Raw genomic sequence first — 15165 nt, forward strand, 5'->3', positions numbered from 1 at the left:
GAATATGCATATTAATTTGCCGCTGGACGTTGAGCAGCCATCCATCATCATCATCTTATCAAACTGACTTTAGCAGAAAACTGAACATTGAAAATTGCTAATTAATTCAGTCACTGGACCATGACATAGGGGACAGGGCATCAAAATAGTCGTCAAACTGATATGTACAGATAGTAATGGGACTGCATACAAAATTTCATTGATCTATCACAAGTAGATCCTATCAAACTAACTTAAGCAGAAAACTGAACATTGAAATTTGCTAATTAATTCAAAGTCACTGGACCATGACATAGGGGACAGGGCCTCAAAATAGTTGTCAAACTGATATATACTGATAGTAATGCGACTTCATACAAAATATCATTGATCTATCACAAGTAGATCCTATCAAACTAACTTAAGCAGAAAACATAACAATGAAAATTGCTAATTAATTCAGTCACTGGAACATGTCCTAGGGGGCAGGGTTCAAAATAGTTGCCAAACTGGTATGTACGGATAGTAATGCGACTACATACAAAATATCATTGATCTATCACAAGAAGATCCTATCAAACTAACTTAAGCAGAAAACATAATGAAAATTGATAATTAATTCAAAGTCACTGGAACATGTCCTAGGTGGCAAGGCCTCAAAATAGTTGCCAAACTGATATGTACGGATAGTAATGCAACTTCATATTAAATATCAATGAGCTATCACCAGTAGTTCTTATCAAACTAACTTAAGCAGAAAACTTAACAATTGTTGATGATGTTGTCGCGTCGCTGGAAAAGCAATCCTTATGTCTTACTTTCTGTGAGACAAAAAACTGTAATTTTTTTCAAGCAGTCCCTTAACCATGAAAATGAGGTCAAGGACAATAAACATAAAACTTCGTAATGCTTCTAACTTCTGAAATATAAAGCTTTATACAAATAGATTACATTGCAGCCACCTGATATTTATCCCTATATCTCGCATACTGCTACTTTCCTCGCAGGCTAGACAAAAATGATTAAACAATAACAATAAAACACTTTTTATTCATTTTTCACATCCATAAAAGCAGAAGAATCGTACATGTATATGATAAAAATCATAAATAAAATAATTCATAAATAAAAAAATAAAATGTGCAGTAAATAGAATTGTCTCTGTATTTACAGTATTAATCAAATAACATCACTCAGGCTTACATTATTTTATGATAATACATGATAAAAATAATACATGGCGCTAGCTATGAAATTTCATATTTTCAGTTTTTCAATGGATAAAATTTTAAATTATGCAGCACCAAATTTGTATGAACGATAACATTACCATTATTTTGTAGTTTGTCCTATATTTCATATACTGTGGATTCATATATTTTCGTGGGTACCAATTTTCGTGGATTAAGGAAAACTTACATGTTCGTGGATATTTAATTTCGTGGTTTTTGACAATGTTTGCATACAAGCCTATAGTAAATTTGCCATTCGTTGAACTTTTAATTTCGTGGTTAACATATAACCACAAAATCCACGAAAATTGGTATCCAACGAATAATAATGAATCCACAGTAGTAAAGTATATAAAAAATATCCTCAATTTGTCATGAATCTAGACAAGCTTCCTTTTTATTGATATCAACATATGGTGTAAAAGTTGGAACATCTGGAAGTTCTAATGATAGATCTAATTCACCAATGTATATACCATCCACCATAGGGGACTGCTTATACAAGTTACTTTGTGATATCTGTGGTGGCTCAGGTGTTCTGTTTGGACTAGGCAATTTTTGTGGTGATGTTCCTGGAGCCTTTGAAAACTTTTGTGGTGATACAGATGTTGAAATTCCTGTGGTTGGAACTTTTTCTGGAGCCTGGAATGGTGATACAGGCTCATCTATGGAAGCTGACGGAACTTTGGGTAAATGTAAATCTGAAATCAAAAAGTATAATTGTATTTACACAATTACATTTTATCATTTGCATGCTTTATTTAATATCTTCAAATAAATAACTGATTTTTAAATGTTTTATTTGAATAATGGGAACAATTGCTCCTCCTTGTATGTACATTGTTTTTTTGGAGAGCAAACGATGTCATCACATAAATATAACATTCTAACTATATGTATAAAGATACCCAAACCGTTGAAAGAAGTATATCACTTTGGAACTTATTGGTATAAAAAGTATAAAATCAAACATTATATTAATGTGATAGTAACTGGAAAATGTTCATATACTTCATGATAATTGATTGTTTGTTATCAATGTGTATAAAATACATTGCTGTACTTGGCAAAGTAAATGATAACACTACATCAGAACTCTGAAAAATAGAGTTAGAATGTTGTATCTATTCTTCTAATTTTTATACTATGACTGTGCAGGTTTCTATTGTACCAACCATACCTGTTAATCCACTGATTATGTCATTTATACCTGTTAATCCACTGATTATTTCATTTATACCTGTTAATCCACTGATTATGTCATTTATACCTGTTAATCCACTGATTGTGTCATTTATACCTGTCAATCCACTGATTATGTCATTTATACCCGTTAATCCACAGATTGTCATTTATACCTGTAATTCCACTGATTATGTCATCCATACCTGTTAATCCACTGATAATGTCATCTATCAATAATTCTGAATCTTTCTCCTTTACTTCATCTCTCATGATATCTTCTAATTCTGCCTCTAATTCTTCTCTACTAATGTCCAGACCTGAAGGTCCAGAACTTATCTGGTCTTGTATCTCTGCTTGCTGTTCTAATACCTATATAAACACATGGATTAATAGACCTTTATAGATTTGATTGATATTGTAGTTGAATATTAGGTTTTGTTGATGGGCAAGTTAATAAAGAATGCTTCTATGTGTTTAATGTGATTATGTTGTTTGGTAAATGTATCATTGACAACACTCAACATTTCCTTTTATTCTGAATATAATAGCTAGAGGCTCTCAAGGGCCTGTGTCGCTCACCTGACTCTACTTTGGTTTTGGAAATCATGTAAAAATAGATAAAAATCATAACAGATACCCAAATAATGATTGAGGCCAAATTTGGTTTAATATTGGCCCCGTTAAAATCCTGGTCGCCATTTTAAAAATCGGCAAAAATAGTAGCAACACTTCATCAGCACCTCATAAGCATCAAATCCCTTCACATAGATCTGTTTTTAATACTTTTCGTAAAAGAAGTAATTCTATGTATCATATTTGTTGACACTTTGAAAGATGACTTAGAAACTTACTTGAAAGTGCTCACAGTTTAATTAATTAACAATTTTTGTAAGAAAAGTTTGATGTTTTCACGATTTAAAATTATTGTTAGGAGTTAATATTTTACTCATATAACCTAAAATCACTCTCATTTTATTTTCTCTTTTTCAAAACTATTTTTACTTATACCCTTACAAATTGAATCTAAAAGTATCTCATTAATGATATATACCTCAGTAAGTTCATCCATTACATTTGTAATGTGGTCTGTAGTTGTTTTCCCTGTCAAGGATTTCAGTACATTGTTCCCAGATTCTAATGCTTTCACAACCTGATGCAAAAGACAAAATTTCTGTGAAAATTTTCCTTAGAAAACAAAAATCATTTCTTCTTTTGCTTCATGAGAAATCTATTAATGGTAAAATGTGTTATTTTTCTTATTCATTTACCCCACTTCTGATCAGTTGGATAATTTTCGACTAAAAAATTTTTCATTAAAAATGAATTTGGTAATATCATGATAAATCTATTTGAAGTATAAAATAAAACATAAACTAATATTTCTTTGTAATTTAATTCAAGCTTATATTTGTTCTTAATTTTACTTGATATTCAACAAATTTAACGACTTGAGTTAATTATTTCCGAAAATAGTTTGTATAATAATTATGATCTTTGTTCAAATGAGTTGGTATAGAATATAGCATAGTTGGAGAGAAACATTATTATAGCAAGGAACACTACAAAAGCTATGATTCCTTAACTTGTTTAATCTTACCATTTCATCTGATACAGAATGGGATATCTGGTTTAAAATATTGTCTAATATATCCAGAGATCCTGTTAATTTATCTATTCTGCTTTCTATAATTCTCTTTTGTCTTAAACACCTTAATGCCTGAAAAATAAATCTTCAAATGATTATAATAATAATAACAATAATAAATTCTTTATTTAAAGAGGGTAAATACAGTAAGTGGATCTTCCCCAAGGCCCTCAATTATCTTCCCACACTTAAGAAAGAAATGATGATGAAATCAATCTTTCTCCTTCATTATTTAATACAATGCTGCTTTAAGTTATATAACTTATCCTAAAGTTTTTTTGTTTTTTTTTTCAAATTCAAAATTTCAAATTTAGGTCACCGTATGGTCTTTCAGTCATGTCTTTAAAGTTCAACATTTTTATTTAAAACTCAAACCGCCAAACTTGTTTTCATGATAAAAATAGCCAAATCTTTAAATAACTTTCTATATAAAGTATCTTTTACCTGAGTTTTACTAGCTTTCTTCACCCTAAGAGCTTCTTTCTTTAATCTGTATAAACAATACAAATGTGATTGGATTAAATAATTCTTTAATATACATAAACTGTTATCACAGAGATATGTCTCGCCTTTTTGTAATTTTGATAATGCAAATGTTGAAATTAAAATAGCAATACTTTAACATGTAAGTTATGCAAATATTCAAAGTCGATGAACCATGACTGAAGGTACATGGCTAAACAATCTCCATGGAATGAGATGTGCCAATGCTAATACAACTGCATACCAAATACCATTGACTTATTATAAGTCGTTCCCTTTAAACAAACCTAAACACAAACATTAACTTGTAAACTATGTAAAAGTTTCAAAGTCAATGAACCATGATCAGGGGTGGGGCTATATAATCTCCATGGAAATGATACTTGCAAATGCCAATAAATTTGCATACCAAATATCATTGACTTAACATTAGCAGTTCATCTTAAACTGATCTAATCACAAACTAATACATGTAAACTAAGCAAAAGTTTCAAAGTAAATAGACCATGACTGAGGGGGCGGGGCCAAATATTCTCCATGGAAATGAGATGTGCTAATGCTTATACAACTGAACACCAATTAACATTGGCCTACCACTAATGGTTCCCCATTGAACTGACCTAATCACAAACTAATACATACTTAGCAAAATTTTCAAAGTCTATAGACCATGACTAAGGGGGCGGAGCCAAATAATCTCCATGGAAATGAGACATGCCAATGCTTATACAACTGCATACCAAATATCATCGACCTACCACAAGTGGTTCCCCATAAATTGACCTAATCACAAACTAATACATGTAAACTATGAAAAGTTTCAAAGTCAATAGACCTTGACTGAGGGGGCGGGGCCAAATAATCTCCATGGTAATGAGATGTGCCAATGCTAATACAACTGCATACCAAAAATCATTGACCTACCACTAGTGGTTCACCATGAACTAGACCTAATCACAAACTAATACATTGTTGACGCCGCCGACGCCGGAAATAGCACACCTATGTCTCGCTTTTTGACTCCGTCAAGGCGAGACAAAAATTAACAACTCATATATCATCTTCAAATTATTCTCATTTAACAATCTCTGAACCAGAACTGTCTTCCAATATCTTTTAGTGTTGTTGTGCTTTTTATATTTTTTCCTTTTTGTTGAATAATGTATATTTATTTTCTTGTGTGTAAAATTTAGCAGTTAAGGTTTGAAACAGTATATGAAAAATTTTGACAGATGCCAAATTTCTCAATAATTATTTCGGTAGATGGGAACTGTATACAAGTAAAAGGTGGTAAAATGGACTGTCAGATCCTGTCATTCTGCAATAAAGTTCTATAGAAATAAAGAAAAAAAGGTTTTATAACTATTAACGGAAAAGGGAATAATTGATATACATAGATTGACTTTGAACTAGCTTTCAGTAACTGCGAGTACTCTAAGATCTGTACTTTGTGTCTCTAGTGGGTTTTTTTTAGTTGTTTTCGTGCTTCGTAGCGATCTGATGAATTAAGCCATTTACAACTGATTTTTATAGATTGTTCTTATGTTGTGCTGTTACACTACTGTCCAAGGTTAGGGGGACGGTTTTAGTCTTACATGTTTTTTTTATTAGTTATTGGCCTTGAACTAGCTTTCAGTAACTGTGAGTACTGTCGGATCTGTACTTTGTGTTTTTGTTAGTTGTTAGGAGGGTTGGGTGCCCGCAAACATGTTTAACCCCGCCACATTCTGTATGTGCCTGTCCCAAAGTCAGGAACCTGTAATTCAGCGATTATCATTTGTTTCTGTACAGGTATGTCATTAGTTATATTGGTCATTTCCGGCCTTTTATAGCCTGCTTTTCGGTATGGGTTTTGCTCATTGTTGAAGGCCGAACAGTGACCTATATTTGCTAATTTCTACGTCATTTGGTCTCTGGTGGAGCTATCTAATCATCAATCATACCACATCATCTTATTTTTATAATTCATACATGTATGTTTTGTCACCATGGTCACTGGGGTACAAAAAGTTACCAAGATTAATTAGTTATGAAAATATCACAAGAATAAGTCCCTAAATCAAAGGTTTATCGTGAAAAATACTATTGCTACAGACAGATAATAATGAAAAATACACATCCAAACCATAATATGACGTATATAATGGTCTCTTTTTGAAATCTCTTTGATATTCAGGTGTCAGCAATAGCCTAATCCAACACGATATTTTTTTACAAGATATGCTTTAAAGATATGTTGTTTTAATTCAAACTCCATAGAGAATCAGATTTCATACTTACTTGTCAATATCAGATGTTAAAGAATCAATTTTATCTGTTAACATATCTCTTGTCATCTTTATTCTGTAAATTAATAAGACATATATATGGGCTGATATGTTATATGGTTAGGAATACATGTAATAGATGAAATATATTCTAATGTCCCCATTTTGGTGCATTTCCTGATTTTGAGAATTTCAGCTTTTATGAACACTTTAAATTATAAAGCTGTTAAAAAAATTAACAAAAATTTACTTTTACTTTATTAACTGACATAATTAAAGATATAGAGCTATTTATTTCTGTTTGCAGCACTAAAAAATCATAAGGGTCATGCAGAAACCTGTGTCTCGCCTGCAATTGCTGCTGTCAGTGTAAAAGTGAAATGTTGAATTGAAAAGTGAGTCCATTTATCAGTAAAATACAAAATTTAAAAAAGAAATCAAATTTTTCTTTAGATGCTATTTCTTGGTATTGAAGATTAGCTTCTGTTAAAGTTTCATAGCAATCCATGAAGGCTTACAAATGTATCATGTCAAAAAAATTTAATCCCAGACTGTCTGTAAATGGTAACTGTAAAAAACAAAGTTCATTTATCAGAAAAATACTAAAAATGAAAAAAAAAATATTTTCAATGGTTTGCTTCAGACATTATCTCTTAATCATTAAAAAGCTTCTGCCAAATTTCATAAAACTCTATGAAGTAATTGATGTGTAACAACCCCAGACTGTATCTACTTGTTAACTGTAATAAAAAACTAAGTCCATATATCAGTAAAATACGGAATAATGAAAATAAATATTTTCAAATTTTGCTCTGGATACTGTATTTCGGTCATAAACAAGCTTCGGTCCAAATTTCATAAATTTCCATGAAGGTTTGACAAAGTTATTGATGACTGAAAAACTTAAACCTCAGACTGACCCTGAGTGTTAACTGTAAAAAAACTAATTCCATTTATCAGTAACATATGGAAAAATAGAACTAAATATTTTCAAAGTTTCACTCTGGATACTGTCATTTGGTCAGAAACATGCTTCTGTCCAAATTTCATAAAATTCCATGTAGGTTTGAAAAAGTTATTGAGGTTTTAAAAAAACTTTAACCTCAGACTAAATGTGAATGTTAACTGTAAAAAAAAAACTAAGTCCATAATCAGTAAAATATATGGAAAAATATATAATATTTTCAAAATTTTGCTCTGGATACTGTTTTTGTTGTTGTCAGAAACAAGCTTCTGTCCAAATTTCATAAAATTCCATGAAAGTTTGACAAAGTTACTGATGACTGAAAAAATTTAACCTCAGACTAAATCTGAATGTTAACTGTAAAAAAAACTAAGTCCATTTATCAGTAAAATAGGGAAAAATCAAAAAAATAAATATTTTCAAAATTTTGCTCTGGATACTGTATTTTGGTCATAAACAAGCTTCTGTCCAAATTTCATAAAATTCCGTGTAGGTTTGACAAAGTAATTGATGTATAAACATGATAAAAAACATACGAATTTGTGACGCATCTCACACCGTAATTGTTTTTGATTTACAAGGAATTTTCAATTTCCGGTAATGACTAAATCTGAATGTTAACTGTAAAAAAAAAACTAAGTCCATTATCAGCAAAATATATGGAAAAATATATAATATTTTCAAAATTTTGCTCTGGATACTGTTTTTTTTGTTGTAAAAAACAAGCTTCTGTCCAAATTTCATAAAATTCCATGAAAGTTTGACAAAGTTATTGATGACTGAAAAAATTTAACCTCAGACTAAATCTGAATGTTAACTGTAAAAAAAACTAAGTCCATATTTCAGTAAAATATGGTTAAATGAAAATAAATATTTTCAAAATTTTGCTCTGGATACTGTATTTTGGTCATAAACAAGCTTCTGTCCAAATTTCATAAAATTCCATGTAGGTTTGACAAAGTTATTGATGTTTAAAAAAAACTTTAACCACAGACTGAACCTAAATGTTGATGCTAACGCTGACGCAGGAATCTAGGATCGCTATGTCTGGCTTTCGCTAAATAAATTTTGCAGGCTCGACAATAAAAAACACAGTTTAAACAAATTCCATCCCACTCCCCTGTTTCATCCAAGGTCTAGGCTTACCACTTATACATGATACAAAGAAAAAAACTCATATTTGCCTTTTAAGACAAGTGCACGTTGGTGGCAAACTGTTCCTAATTTTTAGTTCAGTAAATGATATTTAGAGAACAATACAAAGCTGATTACAAATTGTCAAGAACTATTGTATATATACCTGAAAATCTCCATATCTCTTTTAGATACAGGTTTTACTGTTTTATCACCTTTGTTAACAAATTTGATAATCTGTAAAATATAGCAAACAAAAATGTATGAGTCTCTTCCAAGGAAAGACATGTATGTGCCTTCTGCCATCTATGAGTAATATAAGCATAAATTACAAAGTCCATGTTTTGGAATAGGAAAGTCCCAAAGTCATGCAGATAAAAAAATTAAAATAGCAGGTCACAACTTATTGTCCTGTAGAAGAATCTGTCCAAATTTGGTGGAATTCTGTCAAGCATTTTTGAAGGAGTTAACAAACTAATAAAAGCAGAAATGGCTATGTGCATGTTTTGGTAATGAAAACCAAATGTTGACAATTGAACACTCTATTAGAGCAATGTAGTGAAGAAAAATTCAAGAAAAGGAGAAAATATAACTTTGTTACTTTTATAGGTAAAAACAATCTGAATGTTTAAAGGATATAACACTGCCTCCAAAAGTCTTAACCTGTACCATTAAATAAAAAAACTACTTGTATAAGTATTACTCCTGATTGATCATACATTATGAGAATGTGCTTTCTTGTTAGAGGTTTTACAGCAAACATCCACACCAAGAATTTAAAGCAGCATCTGTCTTATTTTAGATTACATCTGCATATCTTTTTTAATTACTGGTACATTTTTCTTTCAGATGAAGTTACTTTGAGGTTTTGTGTTTCAATATATAAATACAATACTATTTCTATTATTTACACTGTGTGTACTTTCATGATGTACTGTTATTGCTCTGTGTGTTTTCATTATGCACTGCCACTTACTGTGTGTGTTTACATGATACACTGTTACTTACAGTGTGTGTGTTGACATGATGTTCTGTTACTTACAGTGTGTGTGTTTACATGATGCACTATTACTTACTGTGTGTGTGTTTACATGATGCACTGTTACTTACAGTGTGTGTGTTTACATGATGTACTGTTACTTACTGTGTGTTTACATGATGCACTGTTACTTACAGTGTGTGTGTTTACATGATGTACTGTTACTTACTGTGTGTTTACATGATGCACTGTTACTTACAGTGTGTGTTTACATGATGCACTGTTACTTACTGTGTGTTTACATGATGTACTGTTACTTATTGTGTGTGTGTTTACATGATGTACTGTTACTTACTGTGTGTGTGTTTACATGATACACTGTTACTTACTGTGTGTGTTTACATGATGCACTGTTACTTACTGTGTGTGTGTTTACATGATGCACTGTTACTTACAGTGTGTGTGTTTACATGATGCACTGTTACTTACAGTGTGTGTTTACATGATGCACTGTTACTTACAGTGTGTGTTTACATGATGTACTGTTACTTACTGTGTGTGTTTACATGATGCACTGTTACTTACAGTGTGTGTTTACATGATATACTGTTACTTACAGTGTTTGTGTTTACATGATGCACTGGTAAGTAGTGTTTGTGGTGACATGATGTACTGTTACTTTCAGTGTGTGTTTTCATGATGCACTGTTACTTAGTGTCTGTGTTGACATGATGTACTGTTACTTTCAGTGTGTGTTTTCATGATTTACTGTTACTTACAGTGTGTGTTTACATGATGCACTGTTACTAGCAGTGTGTGTTGACATGATGTACTGTTATCTACAGTGTGTTTACATGATGCACTGTTACTTAGTGTCTGTGTTGACATGATGTACTGTTACTTGCAGTGTGTGTTTACATGATGCACTGTTACTTACAGTGTGTGTGTTTTCATTATGTACTGTTACTTTCCTCTGTTTGACAAGTTCCTCTAGGATAATGTCAAATTCCGTCTCGCTTTCACATAATGACTGACTTTTCTTCCACAACTGACTATATTCTATCACAGAGTCTGTAACTTCACAATACAAACCACACTGATGCTCTTGTACAATCTGCTCACATTTTTTCTGTAAAATAATAGTAATACATGTATATAACAGAGTATGCTACACTACATACATACATTGTATATGCATTCCAGCTCTTCTACCTTTTGAAATATGAACTGTTATACAAAAAGGGAACACTAATGCCATCACTGTATTAGCAAGGTTATTTCTCAAATTCTGCAGCATATGTCACAGAGAAGACAAAAATATGAACTTTCTGTGTGAAAAATCCTCACATATTTTCCTCTCTTAATCTGGAATAATTCTTAAATTGTAGAAGATGAAAACTAGGAATTATAAAACATTGAAAGACATTGTAGTCTTAAAAATATATTTCTTTAACTCAGCATGCATTTTTATAGTAAATTACATTTTTTTTTTAAGCAGTTTGTAAATCTCTTGCATTTAGATCTATATTTGGGATGTTAAACAGGATGAAATAAACAAGAATAAGTCAGTGCTTGATGTTGCCCCTTTAATTCTTTATTCTTTTTTACTTTTGCTATACGTAACAGATCTTCAATCTGTTGAATTCATTTACAACTTTTCTGAAACTAGTAAAGGTGTTTATAGTCTGTCATATGGCATGTATGGTTAGGGTGATTGTAAATCTTATATAGTGTTGATTCCTTAGTTTGCTCATTTTTTGTTTTAGGGTTGATATCTTTAAGATATTTATCTCACATCTGCTATTTTTGTTTGTCGTTATTAATTGTAAACAGAGACTGTTTCTACACTAAATGTTTCACTACTCATATATGATCTTAACTTTTATAAAATTATAAACAGTGTTTGTTGCTGGCAATTTGTAAACAAGTTGACTGTTATAATCTTTATAATATAAACAATGTCAGTAGTGTATAGAGTCTATTGTCAGTAGTGTATAGAGTCTATTGTCAGTAATGTAAAGATGCATGCTATCAGTTTTGTAAACGCACTGACATGTGTCTGTATTTTAAGTACATACTTACATGTAAAACTTCTATAACAATGTACTTTGTATCTTTGGATTCTGTTTGACTGGATGACATGTAGTTTATACCCCATTTTACTGGTGTCTTCAGAAATGTATCGTATCCCCAAGTGAGCCATGATGGTCTCTGCTTCACTGGTGATGACCCTGTGTTTGACAACATTTTAATAGTATTCGATCTGTAAAATAAAAACATTGGAAGTATTGAATAAAACATTAAGCAAATAGGTTACAAGTAGTTTTTAAAAGTTCTCCACTGGTTATATTAAGATTCTCTTGATCATACATGTACCGGTAGTAGTTTTTGTGAAACTGAAAAAATTATTTTCACAATAACATTTGAATAATGAAGCATTGGACAGAAAAGGAAATAAAAACTCAAAATAAATGCAGACAATCTACATTTATAATATAGTAAAGTTTGACCTGTTCACTGTAACCTCAAATTTTAATTTTAAAGAAATGAAACTCTTATAGACATGACCAATTATGATGATTGATGGGCAGCATCAAATGACCAAATTTTCTAGTTTACCAATAGTTTAATCAAAGGCACAATTAAACACATCTGAATTACCAATTACAAGACTATGACACTTCCAAAAGACAACTATTGTTTGCCCAAATATCAGAATCTTTTGATATAAGCTGGTGTAACAATGGATGGAGTGATAGAAGAAATTATGACTTCTTTGCATAAAAAAAGTTGTTCCTTTGAAATAACAAACAAACAGTCTACATTCAACGTTTTCATTTTGATTCTTAAGGCAGTCTTCATGCTTAACCACAGGCCCAGCAGCCCAGGCTTGTAAAATTGCTTTCGGGCCTGTAAAAATCATCTCTACAGGCCAACAGAAACTAAATCAAATTTTCCAAAAATTGAGCCTCGGGCCTGTAGATTTAGAAGTTTATCGTGAAGACTGTAAAGAAGTAAATTGTTTACATGTATATAAAAATAAGGAGATGAGGAGTGATTGCAAATGAGACAACTATCCACCAAAGTTCAATAAAGTGGATGTAAGCAACTGTACGACCTTCAACAATGAGAATAACCCATACCATTGTCTGCTATAAAAGGCCCTGACATGAAAAATATGAAACATATCCATGAACTTCTTCATTTTATGAAAGAAATATTGCCCTTACATCAACGCGAGAGAAATGAAAGCAACTGCTTGAAGATCTGGGCAACTGGATATTGCTTTTCTTATCAGGGAAACACAATTTAGTGGAAGTCTGGAAAAGTAAAGTGACAGAAGGAAAAGTGACTTCTTTGCCCAAGACATCTAGTAGCGTGAGTCCTGATGGCAGTACAAATGTTACATTACATCACAATGCAAAGATTAATTAGTCCAATATTAGGCACTTACCAAATCACTATTAAAAATCTTGGTTATACTTATAAGAGTATCAGGTAGTTGCGGCCCCAAACCAATCAGGCCCAAAGTCGATCCGTCCCAAGTCGATCCGTCCCATGTCGATCCGGCCCCATAATAAAATAATGAATAATTTATATTAACTTCGGATGATTTGGTGACATATTTGAATCAGGATAAATGGAATTTGTAAAAAGTATCAATGCTTAATGACAGCAGGTAAGTGAAGTATGCCATATATTTGAGTAACATTCAGATGAAATATTTTAAATCGATACGAAAATGAGTATGATTGGTTCTGTTGGTAAAGCAGCATCAGCATATAAATAGGAGGTTATTTTCCATGATAACTTGGAATATCACAGGGAAAAAGTTTTTATTTAATTCACACATAGAACATGTAAAAGAGATAAATAGATATTTACAATCCAATGGAACATATAATTATGTAATCATCATAATGACTTGTTTAAATCAAATCATTAGTCTATAATTGGTTTGTTTATTCAACAAATGTCTAATGACTGTGAACCAAATTAACGCCAGTCGTAATCACTTAATTCAATCAAAATCATGATTGATAAACTTTACTTAAGGCTAGCAACAAAGTCTTTTATATGAAGTTCTAATAATTATTTTTTTTTTTTTTTTCAGGTAACACGAAGAAGAAATGTACTTTTATTTCTTTTCGCCACTGTCTTCTCTGTGTTCTATTATTTTTTTTTGTACCATCAAATTGTGATATTAAAAGAACAACCCAACCTATCTCCTCTTTTATAGCAAGGATTCGGCAAATTAAACAACATTTCTCAATTTGAGAAGTTTTTATAACTTTAAACAAAAACAAAGTTTGTATACATCAGCTTGGGGATCGGCTTGCACAGTTTTGTATGCAACGATTTGTTATCATTACATCAGTTCAAAGACTTGTTAAAATCACAGTCAATTGAAAAAATGCGAATTACTGCTTATTAATGTTGATGGTACTAAATTCTGTTATAAATAAATAAATTATAATTATGCATACCCAATAGTCTTGAAAACTTGTAATAAAAACATAATCAACATAATTGTTTTATACTGCATAATCATCCGTATTCATTTAAGGTGATTCAAATATTTTATATAAAAATAATATTATATTTCTATATGAATCTGAATATATATCTTTTTTTAATATTAAAATAAATGTCTCATCTTATGAAAATTTCATTTTCAAATATTCGTCAAAGGCCAACTTTTTTACCGTCCACCATGTCCACCTTTTATATTATTAATAAAATTCATAAACACTGAATTCATATATATCTTTATTTTTATTCCTTATCAAAATTTTTATATTGGGGACGGATCGACTTAGGCCGGATCGACTTGGGGCTGGATCGACTTGGGGCCGGATCGACATGAAAGCCTTATAAAGTTATATATTAACTTATAACACTATGTAAAAAAGAAAAACTTTTCAGATTAAGAAAGTTTTGCTTTTGCTTTAAAGCTTAAAACAAACCTTAACAGTTCTTCCAAGACAACATCTAAGCAAAGTGGGACTTTTCCATTCCTCGTAAATTTTATCTGTAAAGAATTTAAATCAATTATGGGAGTTAGACTGGATCGGCTTTCTTCCAGAATTAACTGCGACCAAAAGGACATCTTTTGTTTCCATGATGATGGATTTAATGATTTTTCTCTGAAGGGTGCAAATAAAACAGACATTCTCGTGTCATCACTCCATACAGCTGGAAGGTTGGTCGCTTGTCTTTCCATTTTTCAAACCGAAAGTTAAAGACAGAAAAAGCTCAATGTAAAATAATTTCTTGGTTCAAAAGTTAAAATGCCG

At 31.3% G+C, this 15165-nt stretch overlaps 1 protein-coding gene across 4 annotated transcripts; it reads right to left on the reverse strand.

Moving 5' to 3' along the window:
* Positions 1 to 1557: 1557 nt before the first annotated feature.
* LOC127734192 (charged multivesicular body protein 7-like) lies at positions 1558 to 15115 on the reverse strand. 4 transcript variants are annotated; one of them, XM_052243927.1, is made up of 10 exons: positions 14836 to 15115; positions 11951 to 12131; positions 10806 to 10997; positions 9056 to 9126; positions 6805 to 6867; positions 4486 to 4531; positions 3994 to 4113; positions 3448 to 3546; positions 2600 to 2765; positions 1558 to 1912 (listed from the first exon to the last, which is right to left on the reverse strand). In XM_052243927.1, the coding sequence occupies exons 1-10, from the start codon at positions 15090 to 15092 to the stop codon at positions 1584 to 1586; spliced, it is 1524 nt and encodes a 507-aa protein (XP_052099887.1). In that variant the 5' UTR covers positions 15093 to 15115; the 3' UTR covers positions 1558 to 1583. The 4 variants fall into 4 exon arrangements, with proteins under 4 accessions (XP_052099887.1, XP_052099892.1, XP_052099888.1 ...); XM_052243932.1 differs by lacking the exons at positions 10806 to 10997; positions 11951 to 12131; positions 14836 to 15115 and adding an exon at positions 10324 to 10442; XM_052243928.1 differs by lacking the exons at positions 10806 to 10997; positions 11951 to 12131; positions 14836 to 15115 and adding an exon at positions 10064 to 10108.
* Positions 15116 to 15165: the final 50 nt, after the last annotated feature.

This window comes from Mytilus californianus, unplaced genomic scaffold, assembly GCF_021869535.1.
Source record: "Mytilus californianus isolate M0D057914Y unplaced genomic scaffold, xbMytCali1.0.p SCAF_3, whole genome shotgun sequence".
NCBI classification, from domain to species: domain Eukaryota; kingdom Metazoa; phylum Mollusca; class Bivalvia; order Mytilida; family Mytilidae; genus Mytilus; species Mytilus californianus.

What these genes read in the sequence shown, in the direction of transcription:
- LOC127734192 (XM_052243927.1), bottom strand. Translation starts at nt 15,092, where the DNA reads ATGGAAAGACAAGCGACCAACCTTCCAGCTGTATGGAGTGATGACACG. An exon ending in TTAACATCTGATATTGACAA is followed by an intron (nt 4,532 to 6,804) that starts GTAAGTATGAAA and finishes TTGTTTATACAG; the next exon opens with ATTAAAGAAAGAAGCTCTTA. An exon ending in ATTCTGTATCAGATGAAATG is followed by an intron (nt 3,547 to 3,993) that starts GTAAGATTAAAC and finishes CTTTTGCATCAG; the next exon opens with GTTGTGAAAGCATTAGAATC.